The following is a 16,858-nucleotide window of genomic DNA, read 5'->3' on the forward strand; positions in this document are numbered from 1 at the left end:
GCAGGGGTTGGCGATAAACTGCAGTGGGGATTTTGGGCTAAAGCTCTAGAAGTGTGGTAGGTTTCCAATATCAAGTTAGTTCAAGGTATGGAAAAATAAAGATTTGGAGTGGGGCAAAAAATACAGTCTTATGGGAAGAATAGCCACAGCTTAACCTGAATATTTCTGCAATATTATTTTGCAATAATATTATTAATACTATTATTAATAATATATATATTTTTTAGTATTGCAGAACCTGCTCATAACCACCACAGATAAAATTCTAGCAAGAGGAAAGTGCGAGCTGAGGCTGAACGAGAAATGAACTCTTTCCTGGCTTGGCTCTGGTGGCACATCACCTAGATTTTCCTAGAACGGAGAGTTTTAAAGCTGGACACTCAAGAAATGCACCTTAAGCAAGCTGTTTGCTTGGGAAACCTTTCTGATCCTTTCGGGGGCTAGAAATAGGTTTCTCTGGTAAATAGTTTAGGTTCCTTATTACCATATTACGTGTCTGAACTCTCCAGCTAAGCTGGTTAACGCAGCTAGTAACTAGTGCAGATTATTTCTGCTTGATGTTGGTCATGCTCTGGTCATAATCAATTAATATTTGCAATTTTCAAGCTGAGAGGTCTCCACTTGTATGAGGTTTGAAGAAAGAATTTGAACAGATTGCCCTGGTTCAAAAACCCATTTTATTTAATTTGGTTTTTGAATTAGGCGTGCAGAAGGGACTGGTGACCTTTGGAGCGCCGCGCAAGGACGTTTCTTTGAAGTTGCACCGGCGTCTTAGCCGTTCCCGTTAAAAGATAGAGATCGGTGTTGGCGTAAGAAGCCTTTTTTGCGTGTGCTGGTTTGAATTCCACCGTGTGATTTGCAGCCGGCTGTTACAGACGCCGTGTGTTTATTACCAGGTAACTGGGGTAATGCTCCTCCCGCAACGGCCACGCTCGAGGAAATGAAGACTTAATCTGCCACCTGCTAGTAGCTGCCACGTTTAACTTTTCCATTTGGGCACGGCAGGAGAGTTCAATCGTAAAAGAAACCTCTCGCGAGGAAGCGGCTCAGTCGTTGCCTTTTCCATGTTTTGCAGCCTGTTAAAACCTCCTAAATGGCCCTGAGCGCGTGGTGCGATCCCGGATCGCTGCGCTGCCCCGGGGACGTGGTGGAGGCGTCTGTGGCTGCTGCCCGTCTGGCTTCGTTCTGCTCGGTTCCCGCAGTGCCCCCGTTCCCTTTTGCTCTGCTGTTTAACGTGTTAGTGTTGTAATTCGCCTCTGGGACGGGGTTTTCTGGGCTTTGTTGTGCTTTGCAACTTGCTGTTTGCTCTCTGAGTTGATGCAGTTATCGGTAATAAGGAGAAATCCCGGTGCTGAGTGATACGATTGCCTTTGAGGAGCAAATTTAATTTGCCTTGCCGGTTCTTGCATTTGTTTATCGTGCTATCTGTACAAGCAGCCTGCTGAAAGGAGAAAAGGGAGAGCAGGCTTCGTTTAAGGGTGTTTGTAATTTAAAGGCAATTTCAAACAGCCTGTTGGTGTTTATCTGCCCTGTGCCCTCTGGGAAGGTGTCCGCACTGGGTTTTTGTTTGCTCTAGCTGATTTCCAGAAAGGCTGAGGCCTCACAGATCAACTTTTGTCTCTTCCAGAACAAGGACGGTGGTGAACGTGAGAAGAAGCAGTTCAGAGAAGACGAGGAAGAGGAGGCTGTCAGGCATAAGTAATTATTTATTTATTCCAGCTTGTCTCCCTTGTAGGTATTGTTCCGGTGCTGGTCTCTTGTTTGCTAATTAGGCTCTTTCCTCGGCTTCTAACATGCAAAAGCTTTTGATGCCTGTGTGAATTGAATTTCTTGGTGTAAATGAACTGAAATGGGAGCAATAAAGAGAAAAACCCTGTGGCGGACTTGCAGCGTTCCTGGGGGTAGTGCTGAGCAGAGCTGCGTGGAGAACAAATGCAATTTAGGCTCCCTTGAATTTGGCAGCCCTTGCTTGGTCTTTGTCATCTCCGCGTGTATCGTTTTACGCGTGGAGTTCGTTTTTCACGAGCGGAGGCCCGAGGGCTGCACGGGGTCCGTGCGGTTATTTATTTGTGGCCTGCTGCGGTTGTTTTTTGTCGCTGGAAGGTGCAAAGACAAAACTAATCAACGCAGGGTGCTGCTCCTGGCAGGGCCAGCTGACTGCCGCCCTCAAGGGCCCTTTGGAAACGACAGCGGAGAAAAGCGGGATAAAACCCTCACGTGCCCGCGTGTTTTCAGTTCGGCTCCTTCCGAGGAATAACGCTTGGCAGAAGCTGCCTGCGTTCTTGAGAGCTGCCTGTTTTAATTTGGGGGCTGGGAGCGGCTCTCGAGAACGATCAGTGAGGCTAAAAGTTGTTCATAAGCTCTGTCGCTGCGTTTTGTGCCGGGAGAGGTATGAGGTCCGGGCTGAAGCTGAAACAAGAGTTGGAGATCTTGGGCGCGATGAATAATGAATGAGCAGCTCTTGCGATCCTGTCCTGCCACCTGATCCGCCGCCTCGCAAGCGGATGCAGAGCGCTGCGGCCCACTGGCAAGGAGCATCAGCCCTGTGCTGCCTTCGCCGCGGGATGGACCGGCATCACTGGGCTCTCAGCGATGCATCCGTATTCCAAAACTGGAATTCTGGTCAGCTAAATCCCTGAAAAACCCTTCTGCAACCTTGACTGACCTTCAGGCTGGAGATTGCTGCTTTTCAACCAGTGCTGAGCAGCCTGGAGCTTGCCAGAGGTGATGCCGTTTCGCAGCAAGTCTCCAGTCTGGCTGCTCTTGAGTTGGCAAATCACCTTTCTTCCCCAAGGGCTTATTAGCAATCGCTTATCTTGCGGGCAGTGGCGGGATCAGCGAAGCCCTCTTGGGCTTACAGCTGATGTCCTTGAAACGTCCCTGAGGTTATGAGAGAGCAGCGTCGAGTAGGAACTCCTGTCTCGAGTCGATTTTTGTAGTGATGCGCGAAACTGCCCCCAAATGTGGGCATGAGGCTTTTCCTGAAATGCGGAGGAGTAATGCCTGCGGGGAGGCAGGTTTTGAGGCGAAAAGAAAGCTTTGCTTTCCAGACTGATTCCTCTGCGGTATCCTGTAGATCTTTGTCCAGATCCAAATACTGCATGTTTTGTTGTGTAACTTTGCAAAGCAAATGAGAGTGAGATCTGCTCTGCTTGAATCACAGATCCGGCCGCAGTGCTGCTTGGCGTTGTAGTTAGACGGCAGTCCATCTAGGGATTTTGCTGCTTTCTACCTGCTGAATGTCCTTTCTCTGCAGCTGAAATCAGATGTGTGGTTTTAATGTGACCTAGAATGCCAGGAAAGTACTTGGTTTCTTCTTAGATTTTCATTTTCCGGCAACACAGCTGAACTTTCTCAGCCGTTGAAAAAGAAATCGCCTCGTGCTCGTGCTTTGCTGGCTGATAGGAAACAGCGGCTGAAATGATCTACTGGCGCTTCTCCTAAATCTGAAAAGCGAGAGGTCCCGTTAACTGCTCCCTCGCCCAGAAGCAAGTGCTTCACTAGGTCTGCTGCTTTCTCAATCCACGACCCACCAGAAACCACGGTACGGTGAATACTCCCGTGGCCCGCACGCGGGGTTTGGGTGCGCCGCTTGACAACTGCTGGCACCGGCTTGAGGGACGAACCCTTTGGGGATGTGATGCTTGAGGACGGGAGTGCCGTCGCCCGCAACGCCGCTTCGGCGGGCGCGGGACGGCGGGGGCCTTGCAGCGCAGGACTGACGCCCTGGCCGGACCTCCGGAGCGGGCCTGCGTTTCGTACTGCGTAGCAAAGGCGCAGCCCTCGGGCGCCTGCTTTTATTGCGCTTGCTCGCTGCCGCTGTGACCGCACGTTTTTGGCAGCTTCCTGTTTTTGCTGGTCAACTCCCGGCCCCTTTTTGTTCCTTATTTTATTTATTTATTTTATTTATTTTATTTTATTTTTTTAATCTCTCATGCTGCAAGATACCACCAGCAGGAACAAGTGCTGACAAGGTCCTCCCTGAAAAACGTGATACCCTTGCAGCAGTTTCTCCTCCGGGTATCTCTAATTACCCGATCGGGGCTCTCAAAGGAGTTTATAACTGCTAAGAACTCGTGTGGTTTCTTTGTTTGCTTTTACGAGTTACGCTCGGCCCGCTGACCAGGAAATCCCTCCCGCGCCGGAGCCGTCCGCGATGGCTCTTTGCAGTTGCAAAGAGCAGGGTGTGGGTGGACTTTGGCCCTTCCGCCCTGCTCCTGTTGGGAAAAGCAGCCTGCCGCGTTCAGGGGCCTGGAGCCCGAGCCCTGCCGCGCCGCCCCTGTCCGCAGGGTTACGTTGCCGCCCGGCAGGGAACAGAGAGGCGTTCAGCTTTGAAGTTTGGCCGCGATCCTGCAAGCTAAGCTTGTAAGGAATGCTGAAAGTATAAACAGAAATCCAAGGTAGGGCTCTGGAGAGGGAGGTGGGGGGGCGGGGAGAAACCCAGCTTTGACTTATCTAGAAATTAAGCTTTAGCAAGCTGCTGTTAATCAGCTGCTGGTATTTCAATGCTTAGTCATCCTTTAAAATTACAGCTCCGCGCTGCGCTGCTTGCGGAGACGAAGTTTGGGGAGGAGCAGGGAGAGGCAGGGGCTGGGGACCACGGTCTCTCCCCTCGCTGTGGGGACGTGTCAGGGTCAGGTCAAAACTCCTCCTTTCCCAGCGCTGCACGACAAACGCAGCGTCGGATCTGCCCGGCGCTGGGTTTGCTCAGCCGGGAGAGCCGAGGTAGCAGCGAGGATAACTGCCCGGCGGCCGTGCTTGCGTACGTCCTGGAGCACGGCGATGTGTAAGAGTAAAAAAAAAAAAAAAAAAAAAAAAAAAAAAAATCTGATTCGGGGGGACACCAGTGTTTGTATGCAGGCCACGCTTGGTGCTCATCGTGATGTTGTGTGTTTGATGGACGTCTACGTGGGCAGCCAAACCTGCTGCTGCTGCTCGTTCGGCCTAACGTGGCAGTGGTGGGATGAGCCCGGCTGCATGTTCACCTGGTGTCGCCCGGGGCCAAAGCCGCCGGAAGGAGATCAGCCTCGGTTTCACGGGGAGGGCCCTGCAGAGCTTCACCTGGTCTCAAGCCTGCTGGTTCAGCCGGTGTCCTGTGATCCCAAATCTGCCCTGGGCAGCCTGAGGGCCCCTCCATTACCCCACTTTCTGTACTGAGCGGGGGTTAGTGGTCGTGCAGTGGATCCAGATGCAGTTACTGAAGTGCAGAGCTTAACGATGCAGAGAAATGGTGGTTGGTCCTGTTTGGAGGCCAGCTAGAGGAAGGTCAAATCCAGGTGCTACCAAGGCACCTTCAGAGCTGCTTTTTGGCATGAGCCTGGAGGATGACGATTGTTTGGTGACGGGTCAGAAAGGAGGAAGCTAGAGAAAGCTCAGAAAGCTCAGGCAAACGTGTTGCTCTGGTGCTGGCAAGAGGAGGGGGCGCTGCTGGGTGCCCTAGGTAAGTTCGGGGTTTGGACGTCACCCGTCAGCCAGCTTGCGGCGTGGGGTCACCCGACTGGGTCCTGCTCTGCAGATCAAGCGTAGGTTTTGTCCCGGTCCTGTCTGCTGATGCTGAAGTTGCTCGTGTCTGTTTGGAAGAAGCTCGCTTGTCTGGCAAAACTGGACACGTTTGGCGTTTGGCATTCCCCGAGTGCCTCTGAGCAGCTCGGGGAGGGAGAGCGTGCTCCGACACGCTCAGCTGTTCGAGCAGGAGCAGCGCCTGGCTGCGGACTGCCGGCAGGCGAGATTGCCTTTCGGAGGGAGGGTGCTGGTGGGAGCTGCCCCTCCGTGCCTCTGCTTGTTGCTTGTTCCTTTTCTGCCCCGGGTGGAGAATTCAGAAATGAAGGGAAGGACTGCACCTTCTTGATCAAACAACAGTTTCTAGACGTCTGTGTTAATTCCTGTAGAGATGTCTCCATCTCACTGCAAGAGGGCACGAGCAGAGCCTTGAGTAGTATGGTACGTGTTTGGGACTTGGAAGTGGTTTCTTGATTACTAAGTCAGAGCAGATGCAAAGCGTCTCGATGTCTCTCGAATGTATGAAAGGTCGCTGTGCAAAATAAAGCAGCTGGGGAAATGTATGGGTCTCGCTTTGGAGCCAGTGCAGCTGCAGGAAGGCTTCCCGGAAGGGTGCAGCTGTAGGTGGTGCACCCTGATGTCAAAGCACAGATGTCAAAATCATCTGCAGGAGACAAGTTAGTTAGAGAACTGAAGTGCAAAAAGGAATTTGTGAAATTGAATTTTGATCAGGATTGATGGGTGTTGTACAGCAAGTCTTGCGGTACCCCCAGAAGGTGACAACACTGTAGGATTCCCTCAGCACCTGTGAGTAGTCACCTAGCACCCTATACCCGCTGGGCAGTTTTCCAAAGAAATGCGGTATGTCGGTGGGAGTTGAGCAAGGGGAGCAAAGAGGGTTCGAGCATGAAATCTCTGTCCAAATGACCAGTACTCAATGCATGGGAAGCCCTGGCTCTCAATGCGATTCCAGCTTGGGCATCTGCAGACTGTAGAAAAGAGAAGTAAGCTTAACCGACTGGTAAGTTCACTGTATGGGGAGTTTTCCCTTGGCGGGGGAATGTTAGGGGGCTTAGAAATCTTGAAAATGACGGCTGCTGTGTGGGTAGCAGTTGGAAACAGGAAAAGGAAGAAGCACTTTGAGGAGAAGTGTTTTATGCCACTGAGGAGCATCTAAGCTCTGCCGTTGGGCACCTTCGTGGTGTGGCCCTGCAGTTCCCCTGCTTCTTTGCCTCATTCAGGTCCTTCAGGGAGGAGGGCACAAGGCTTGGAGCCCAGGTGCGCCAACGGCCCACATGTGGTATGAGATCACATCTTCTGAGGCCATCGCTCTGCAGGCTGCAGCTCTTGGCACGTCTGCTGCACGTTTCACCACATCCTTGCCTGTCCTGTGCCAGGAAGTGAGGGGCTGGCCCCGAGCAAGGGAGCTGAGACAGCTTCCTGCCCTTGCAAATCGGGCGCGAAATCTGGATTGGTGCTGAAGTCTCCTTCTTTGCGGTCCTTGATTGTCTGGCCCGCTTGTCTGTGCTCCTTCAAACCTCCATGCCTTCACAGGGCACGTCATGTAGCAGGGAAGAGGTTACTTGGGACCTCCCTAGTGTCTTTGGTAACAGTAACTCCTTTACATGTTTGAGTGTCACTTCCTGGGACCACCTCGGAGTAAGTGAATTTTGGAGAGGCAGAGAGATGAAAAGAAGTTCTTGCGCTGGTTTCTCTTTTAAAGGGCAATGTGGAAATTATTGTCAAGGACATTTGGTTTCAAACAAGTTGGAGTGGCTGTCACAGAAATTGAAGGCTCTTAAAACAGGGGCTCTGGAGCAGCTTGAGAAGGTTGAAGGGCAGTAAATTCTCAAACCAGATGGTATTTCTCTGGGGCTTTGGAAGGAAATTGCCTGAAACAGCTGAGATAGAGATGAGAACACCCAGGATTTCCCTAAACTGCTTCCAAAGAATGGAAAGTCTCTAAAAGGGCACTTTAAAAATGATCTACTGGGATCTAGGTGTAAGAAACCACTCAGTTTTAATGATGCTTCCTTTGCTGCAACCCACATTTTCTTCTTTTTTCTTCTAGTTTTTATCAGATGCCTAGAGCAGGCACCAAGGACCATGGAGAGGCATTTCAGCAGGGAGGTCTGAGAGCCTCAGAGCTTGCAGGCTCATGGGGTGACTGAGCGGTGAAGAGCCAGGAAGAACTCGTGGCCTCTGATTCTGGGCAGAGCAAGCGAGGGCTCTAGATGCAGCAGGACTCCTGCCATCTCCAGCTAGTGTCTGTCCTCCAGAGGCCTGCTTGCCTGACTCCTGGCACGCTCATGTATTGAGGTGCTAAACAAGCATTACCATATAGACAGACGACAGCTTGGGCTTGAGAGCTGTACTGGTGTGTTGTAGTGGGTTTTCCTTGGCCCCTAGCCTTGTCCTCAGAGACATGAAAATAGGAAACGGCACTTGAAGCACTCTAGTTGGTGCAAGTCCAACGACTGTTTTGTAATAGTAACTGCTGGAGCATGGATGGTCTGACATCTGAAGAAATAACTGTTGTGGGGTTTCTTGGCAAACTTATCCATGCTACTGACACAACTGATGGGACAGCAGCATGCAGATGCTTCACCAGAAGACTTAAGAAGTCCATTCATTAATTGAAAAACAATGTTTCTCCATAAAGCCCTTGAGGCTGGAGGGGTAAAGCGAAAACAACCTTGAAGATGGTTTTGAGTACTTGGAGTAGCCTTTGTTTTGTGTCGAGATAGCTTTTCCCATTCTGTATGCGTCCTACATGCCGAGGCGTTTCCAGCTGTCCCGCTTCGGAGGAAGGCTCGCATCTTCTCCATCCCCAGCCAGATGCTCCACGCCTGTGACGGCAAGCAGATTTGTGACTGTCTCCACAAAATGAGGAACGTGTTGCCCACTGATGGGCTCTCAGGAGCTGCAGGGGGGCTCGTGTGTCCATGCGGTCGCTGGAGAGGCAGTTACCTGAGTGCATGCGGTCCTAGCAGCACTGGAGCTTGCCCACACATCCCGAGCGCAGCCTCCGCGGAGCAAGCTGCCCCGTGGCGCGCATTTCTGTTGCGTTTGCGTGCTGTGGTGGGATGAGATCTGCTGCACATTGTCTGCCAGTGGTGCTGACTGTCACCTTATAGCCACCTCCATCCCCAGCCATCCTGGCTTGTCCACACTGAAGTAGACTAGGGAGGAAGGGGCAGGAGAACGTTTGGCTTTGGCAAGACCATCACTTGCAAAGAGATGCCCATAAATTCTGCTGATAACCGAGCCTGAGCTAGGTCCTACCCTTGAAATGAAGCGTGAGTCCTCGTTCCAAACTAGAACATGTCCGGGTGAGCGTGGGTCGAGCTCTGCCCTCAACGCTTGGGCATCAGCAGGGTTTTCTCCGTTTCCCCACGAGCATCGAGCGTGCACGCTAGCGCCTGTGTGTCGCTGCGATGTGCCTGGCCTTCCCCCCTCCGGGGAGCTGCTCTCCATAAACCGGCTCCTCCGTGCTACAGAGCCTCTTGCCAACAACCCTGTTTTCTCTGTTGTTGTGGGAACTTGGATAATTCATCACTCGGAAAGGGCTCCGGGCTGTCTTTCTGGAATGCGGCACTAGAGGAACCGCTGACACCTGAACTTTATTTAACCCGCTCCCATGGAGGATGAGCAATTTCTTGTTTCACATATATGTGTGTGTGTATGTTTGCATATGTGTATATATATATGTATATGCATGCATGATGAGAAATATATGTATGTATTTATACACGCATACACTTTTCTTATATGTTCTTTTTTTTAAACTCAACTTTCTCAGAGTTACTTAGAGGGGGACCTCTGTGCACCTTTACAGACCTGGTCATGTACAGGAAAAAGAGGATGAAGGCAGCGACTTCCGCTCCTGGCGAGTGCAGCACTGCTGGGGTTTGCGCGTGCCGTAATCCCCGAGCCCTCCTTGGAGGCAGCTTTGGGGAGCGCTGAGCACTGCGGGAGGCAGGTGCATCGAACAGTTAATTAAAAGGATGAATTTTTGTTTAGTTTTGGTTGAGTTCCCCCCCTGCCCCGGTGCAGTTGTGCATGGATTTAATAGGGATCAGAAAGCACTGGTGGGATCTGAGCTAGTGCATCGCCAGGGGAGCTTCTGGGCATGGCCCCAAGCGCTTCTCTTCTCCCCTGGATAAATCTCCGGCAAGCGCGAGCAGTACGGCGCGGCAGCGCTTGTGTGTGTGGACGGAGCTGGGGCTGCAAAACAGCTTCTCCGGGTGGAAAGGGTGCTGGGGGACAGGTTTAAGCTCTCGCCTCTCTCCCGTGCGTGTTCCCCGGCCGGCACCGATGCCCCGTAGCAACGTAACGCGGGGCTGCTGGGGCACGGTGGTTTAAAAACACCGCTTGTCGAGGTGTGATGGTAACATCTTGCTGACCCCAAGGAAACAGCTTGCTTAGCTCGGAGCTCTCTTGTTTTTCGGCTCTCTGACCTTAGGGAGCCTGTGTTCGGATCCCCCTCAGCTGCGAGTAAATCCTTCCGAGCCAGAGCTGGAGAGGCCAGAAAGCCTGGCGAGGATTGAAAGTTTGCGTTTTGCAGAGGCTGCGGCTGCCACTTAGATAAATCCTCTCCTGTGAGCCTGAGGCAGCCTGTGGCCAGATGTCTAACATCACGGACCGACCTCCTATTACCTCCTGGATGAATCAGTTGCTTCTCTTTCCCCTCCCGCAGGCTAGCAACAAAATTTTGCGAAGCGGAGGTGGTTCATTAAAAAAAAAAAAATCACAAAACAGTGCTGATTTGTGTGTGCGTGCCTGGAGCCGGCGTCTTGTTCTGCGAAAAATAATCGGCCCGTCGTCATCTGAGATCGGACGGGCTGTGCCAGCTGGGAGTCGCTGCGAAGAGCCGCTTTCCTGGCTGGGGCTCGGCAGTTATCAGCGCTGCTTAATTTAATTTTGAAGAACTTCCTCCTCCGAGGGTGCGCGTGCATAAAAACACGCGTTGCCCCGCGCGCCGCGGCTCGTCTTCGGTGCTGCGGCTCGCTGCGCCGGGCGCAGGCAGGGCGCCTTTCACCCGGGTCTCTGCCGGCAGACGGTCCTTTCGGGCGTCCTCCCTCGCGGCGGTGGGAAGGTTGGACCTGCTCCGTGGCGTTGTGTTGACGAAAGGGCTCGGGAGACCCGTGTTTGATTATCGGTTATGGGAGAAGTCTCTGGGAATCTCTTAACCTGCCGGGGCCTCGCTAGTCCTATTTATCTCATTTAGGGCTTGCTGAGCCCCTTGCAGGGGGACCGAAGGAAGAGCCCGCGAGATGATTTTTCTTCCCTTGGGCGCAGCCAGGCAACCGCAGCAAAGCCAAATTTGCAGGGGACAGAGCGATCTGCAGCCTCGCTGCCCGGAGGAGGAGGAGGAGGGACCGTGTGCTCCGCCGTGGATCGGACCCTGCGGAAGTAGATTCGGCTTGCTGTCCCAGCAGCCTGGGTGGTTTCTTGCCCCGGCGAGCGAGGGCAGTGCGGCGGAGGGTGCCGGAGAAGGGTCGGGATCGTGTAGTGGGAAGGGTAGGACCTACCCGCTCCGCACTCGGGGCTGAAATAATTCATGTCAAGTGTCACGCGCTTTGGGCGCCGAATACCCATGATATTTGAAAAAGACAACAAGAACAAAACCCCCACCCTTTCTGCTTCTCCATCTGTAGAATCTAGTGGAGAGGTGGCTGAAGTTGTCTGTTTGTTGAATCAAGGCTTAAATTATTGGTGAGAGATGTAGCAAGAACAACTTTTAAATGGGCGAGACCTGGCGTCTGGATGCTGGGGAGGAGTTTATGCACCAAGGGAGGGATTGACTCCTGTCTTTTGAGATCTCCTGGAAGGAAGCTACAGGATGGATGAATTTCTGGGTGTTCTCAGCCTCGTGGTCACCACCGGCTCTTCCACCTACTTGCTTAAAATCCTGATTTTTTTTTCTCCCCTGCTTTATGCCACTTGCTGAGCCATATCCCTGTTTGTGGCACTTCCAGAAGCAGCTCTGGTAACTGCTTAACCATCTTTACCCTGAGCTGATCCAGGGGTCTTTGTTCCTTCCTTCTTGTGTAGACTTCTGGGGTCCTTTTGGCCCTAACCCGCTGTGCTTGCAGTGCTTCTGTTGGCATCAGCCTATTGCTCCTCTCCCTCCTGATTGGCAGTGTCTTATTAAGAAGTATCTCGTGGGCTTCTTGCAAAGAAATGCTTGAACAGATGCCTCTTCTGTGGGAGTGTCGCAATCCCAGCTGGGAAGTTCGGTCCTAGTTGTCTCTTCCTAATTGAGAATCCCCTCTGGCCTTTCTGTCCTGGGGATGCTGGTGAGCCTGGACCTAAAAGGGAGCTGGGCTGAAGTTCAGAGCCCCTGCAGGGGAGCTCAGGTCTCGCTGTAGGCTGCCTTCGCTTGGCCTGCCGAGGTGCAGCCTTTTCTCGTGACCAGCTCCTGGCTGACCCGGTGTTTTCTGACTAACCACGTGGGTTGCTGAGCGCGGCCCATGGTGCAGATGCGTCCCTGGCTAGCGACGGTGCTGGCTGGCACGTGCCGTTGGCACGGACCGGGGCAGCCTGCGTGCCTTTTATTTTGTGCTCTTTTCCTTCCTTCCCAGGGAGCTCAAACTGCGAAACTACGAGCCTGAAGATGAGGAGCTGAAGAAGAGGAAGGTGCCCCAAGCCAAGCCAGCCTCAGGTGGGTGCAGGCTGCGTCTTGGGAGATGAAACCAGGGAGTGTGAAAGCTGCTGGGATGATGGAGCTTGGACGTGGAGCTGGAGCAGAGACAGCAAGAGCAGGGCCAGCCATGGCGTGAGCTTCCCCCTACCTCTGAGCTCGGCCGGGGATGCGCTTTTAAAGTTATCAGAGCGCTTCTGAGACGCTGCCTGGTGCGGTTTGACCTCAGCAGCGCTCTTGAGCGTCCCCTTCTCCCTTGGTTTGCTGCTGTGTGTACGGACTGGCTTCTGCTGCTTCCGTGCTGCAGGGGGAGGGGAGCTGTTTGTAACCCAGTGCAGCACCCAAATTTCTTTTTTCAATTCAGCTTCCATTTGTGGAGCTTGCAAGCTGTGCTTGCTTCGTCATCTGCGTTCAGCTGTGGGCGTTGCACACCCTGGCTTGCACAAGTGGGGTGTGTGTTTGAGCCCATAGTCCAGCCCACATGGATGGGTTGATATTCAGAGGAGCAGAGCTCTCACTAGAGGATTCTCAAGGAGATTCAGGCTGTTTTGTTTGAACTGCCTTTAAACAAATATTAGCTGTGAGTCCAGGGCAGTCAGTCTGCTGTTTCCTAGCACTAAACCTCTGCACACCTTTGAGAGGAAGGCAAAGGGTAGACGTTCCCTTGATCTTGAAATATTAAGTCCTCCTGGAACAGATCTCTTTAAAATGCCCTAAATAAAAAGGCTGCCTTTGGAAGCATGGCAAAGATCCTCTAGGAAGGAATGCTGACTGTGTACTTTCTTTATCCTTTTGTAAAAGTTTAAAACCTCCTCCTGTTCTTCCCCCACATGTGGTTTGGAATTGGGAACAGCCTTTTTGAGTGTTTTCAGTAAAACCCACACCCTCTGCCAGCCCCTCTCAGGAGCTGCGTTGCCCGTTAGATGCAATTCCCGTATCTGGAGTAACCAGACTGTCCTTGGGCACTTCATGCTGGGGAATAGGGATTGTGCTGTGGTGGGGAACTGGGACTGAAGGTAGATTTGCTTTAAATATGCCTTGTTCTGTATCTGCCTTTGCTGGGGCAGAATTCATCTGGACCCTGTTGCCCACCCCCACCCTTGCACAGACACCCAGGAAGGATGAAGGATTCCCTTTTTCAGCGCATGCTTTGCCATTAGCTTCCCATTATCCTTAGGCCTTTCTGTAAGACCTGAGCTGGAGTTTGGTTACTGCAAGGTGTCTCAGCCTCGTAAATGAATTGAGTCACAGTGAGTCAAATTCCAGTTAAAAAATTGTCAGACTGACAGTGCAAACAGAAAAATCCTCTTCCCTGCAGTGGGAGTTCCTGCTGTCGCCTGCTCTCGCTTCGGGGGCTGAGCCTGCTCGTCTGTGCAGTGGCTCTAGCAAACGTACTCCGTGGCTATCCCTCGCCCTTGTTTTGCCCTCACGCTGCGTTTCCGAGCCATGAGCTGTGCCTTTGATGGATCTCTGGTTTTAGAGCATTTATTCTTGATAATAACATTACAGGGAGGAAGGGTTTTAGCCTCTGTAATTGCGATTTCTGTGGATCAGGCAAGCCATTCGCAACAGGGAGTTTAAAAATAACATGCTAGTGTGGAGTGAGAAGCTGCCTCCTTATATGTGTAGTAATAGATGCTTTGGAGAATGCAACTCCTTCAGGAAAATGCCAGGTTGCTGTCCATGAAGAGATGAAAAACTTGCCTTTAGGACATGCTCAGCACCACCAGGCACCGTGGACTTTAAAATATGGGGATTTGAACCCAGCATGCTTTTTGCTGATATTGCTATTTGTGCCTCTGAATGGTTGTTGTTTTTGCATCATTTTTGGCTGATTTTAGAAGTCTCCAAAAGGCGGGCTTCGGGTGGTGGAGGGATGTGTGCGCTCACGTGCACGCCCACAGCGTGCGTGTACTGCGCTCCCAGGGCAATGCCGTTCAAATGAGCTTCTTTAAAAGCTTTTCTGAAACAGTCCCAGAGCTCTGTTGGGTTTCTTCCTTGCTTTGTCCCCACGGTGTCCTGCTGCCGCACCCTGCTCTGATGCTGGTCCTGTTTCCCCATCTAGTGGAAGACAAGGTGAAGGACCAGCTGGAGGCTGCCAAGCCCGAGCCCATCATCGATGAGGTGGTACGTATATTCGGAGCCGTTCGGTGCCCAGCACGCATCTCTGTGTCCAGACTTGAATCCTGTCTGCATCCGCTTCACCTGCAGCTCTTACTGGGTGTCTTCTCTTCCTCCCTAGGACCTGGCAAACCTGGCCCCCAGGAAGCCAGACTGGTGAGTGCCTACAGAGCCCTGCTCCTGGGGAAGAAGTGTTAGTGGTGTGTTACCATCACCTTGAAGTTGTGTGGGTTGGACTGGGAGAGTAAGAAATGGAAAACCCAGTCCTACTGTTGAGGGAGATGCAAGGCATGGGGTGTTCTAGACTCCCCTCATCCTCCTTATGCTGACTAGCACCCCCGTTCCCTTTGGGGTGCACGTCACTGTGGTAGCCTTGGTGACAAGAGATGCTCTGTTCATCGGGTTGATTTGCCCGTGAGCTGCCCTGATGGCAGAGTAGCTGGTCTGTGTAAGACATGCTCTACTCTGTGGTCTTCATAGGAGAGAAAAGGGGGTTGTCTGCCCCTCTATGAAAGGTGTAACGTGGCCTCCACATTCGTGCCTGTGTGTGTGGGAGGATTTATTATGGCCTTATTGTTCTCCTCCCCAGGGATTTAAAGCGAGACGTAGCCAAGAAACTGGAAAAGCTGGAGAAGAGGACGCAGAGAGCCATCGCTGAGTTGATACGTGCGTTGTGGTGCTGCAGGGGTGGCGTATAGGGGCCAGCTGTTCTTGAGGGATTACACAAGCAATCCTTGTTGGGAGCTCGGCGCCTTACTGTTGGGCAAGGGGGGGAACTGGTGGAGCAGGATTCTCTTCTCCTGGAGCTTGGTTCCCCTCCTAAAAGGGCAGGGAAGCGTCTCTGGCTTTGTATCTGTAGGGAGAAAACTTCTCTGTGTGTGATATGGCAGGACCCTGGTGCGAGTGATGCGGCCATCCTCCAGCTGAGGCAATTGAGGGACATTAGTTTTGTCGCTGTAAGAACAGGAGCTTTGTAGCAGGGCCAGTGCTGATGGGTGGCATGGTTTAGAGGCACAGGCATTGCAGTTCAGATCCTCCACCTCACCGTATGGGTTCCCCAGTATGGTAACCTATTGCTAAGCAGCTGCTCTGTTCTCCCTTGCAGGAGAGAGGTTGAAAGGGCAGGAAGAGGAGCTGGCATCAGCAGTCGGGTCAGCAAAGCAGGATGGAAGCGACTCCGACTGAGGAGCTCCGTACAGCAGCCTCAGGCATGAGCTCTGCCCAGGGCTTCTGTAGATCAGCCTTTGCCAGCAATGCCAGTCCCCTGCTTGCAGGTAGAGACGCACATCTCGTCGGGACTCACTGCTGATGAATGCTTTGCCAGAAGTCCAGGGAGCCCTGATGTGCCTGAAGGAGAGGGACAGATACAAGGAGCTCTGAGATCGTGGCTGGCTTTTGAGGAGCAATTCACAGGTATCTTCTTGGGACCAATTGCAGTGCCAGCAGGAGCTGATGTGAGCCGGACAGACACCCATGTTAGCTTGAACCTAGACCGGCAGGACTCAGAGCAAGGAAAATGTTAGCAAAAGGACTGGTGCCAGAGAAGATGCTGACATCCCCGGCCAAACTCTGAAACCAACCCTATACTCATGTTATCCAAGGCTAGGCTAGATCCAGGCTAACTTGCCTCTCGTTTGCTGGGTAAGCAACACACGACCACACAGCCTACAGCAGCCCTTAGAGAGACGCTGCTCTTTCCCAGAGGACTGACAACCCTGTTTCTGTGCGGAGAGATCCCTGCCTTGAGGTGATGCTCTCTGCGGAATAGCTGGCCTAACCTGCACAAGCGACGTCTCGCCTTTGGCTGTGAGTACTTGAGAGCCTTTCGTTCACGGTTGGGCCCATCATGTGCGGTGCAGCTGTGCTGGAAACGACCGTACGGCTCAGGACCTGTTGTCATTCTGCATCAGGAAGAGGGCTCCCATGGTCCAGCTGAGAATAACGTGCAGTTTGTTCTGTTCCCTCCAGTTTCCAGATCCTTCAGGCTGTGCAGCCAGTACCACCTCTCTGTGTTTTATAATTGACAAAAGCTTGGTTGTAAGTTTATTATTTTCATAATAAAATGGTCCCGCAGTGGTAAAAACCATCATTTGTTCTGTCTGCAGAGGTCTTTGTAGAGGTGGGGGAACTTCAGGCCACTGTGTTCACTAGGCTCTCGCCCCTGGTGGGATGCTGCAGGGCTGCTGTTGGCTTTCGGCAGTGGGGAGCTCTGAGATCTTGGGGGCTGGGTAGCTTGGCCAGGCCTGTGCTGGCTTGACCACAGAGCTGCTCTAGCAGGGGCCATGTGGGCTCCTGAATCCTCCTGGATTTGGTTCTAAAGCGTTTTTGTCCTGAGGGAAAACATCTGCTGCCTACAGACTTGACAGCAATATTTAGAGAAGGGTTCACCTGTGATAAAAATAACTTGTTAGTGCACACATCCTGCCGCTTTTTAAAAGCCGGTTGAAAAGGGCTGCTGGGGGAAGAGGTCCTAACCCAGCTCTCGCACTGAATAGTGCCTGATGGCATTCCTGGCCTTCGTGCCCTGATAGCCGGTTCTGCCATCTCCGATCTCCACCTGGATCTGCTGCTGCTAACTGCTCTGTGCTTGCG

General features: G+C 52.4%; 1 protein-coding gene across 1 annotated transcript in view; it reads left to right on the top strand.

Annotated features, from left to right (window-relative positions):
• Nucleotides 1-16,355, top strand: part of CCDC12 (coiled-coil domain containing 12) — a 37,534-nt gene extending 21,179 nt beyond the window's left edge. Inside the window, exons 2-7 of the mRNA XM_062567632.1 lie at nucleotides 1,628-1,698; nucleotides 12,087-12,166; nucleotides 14,211-14,272; nucleotides 14,388-14,422; nucleotides 14,856-14,932; nucleotides 15,372-16,355. Of these exons, the coding sequence (XP_062423616.1) occupies nucleotides 1,628-1,698; nucleotides 12,087-12,166; nucleotides 14,211-14,272; nucleotides 14,388-14,422; nucleotides 14,856-14,932; nucleotides 15,372-15,451 (405 nt within the window). The 3' untranslated portion in view covers nucleotides 15,452-16,355. The remainder of the gene's footprint in view (nucleotides 1-1,627; nucleotides 1,699-12,086; nucleotides 12,167-14,210; nucleotides 14,273-14,387; nucleotides 14,423-14,855; nucleotides 14,933-15,371) is intronic.
• The last annotated feature ends 503 nt before the right edge of the window (nucleotides 16,356-16,858 follow it).

The sequence above is a fragment of the Rhea pennata genome, chromosome 2, assembly GCF_028389875.1.
Source record: "Rhea pennata isolate bPtePen1 chromosome 2, bPtePen1.pri, whole genome shotgun sequence".
In the NCBI taxonomy this organism is placed as follows: domain Eukaryota; kingdom Metazoa; phylum Chordata; class Aves; order Rheiformes; family Rheidae; genus Rhea; species Rhea pennata.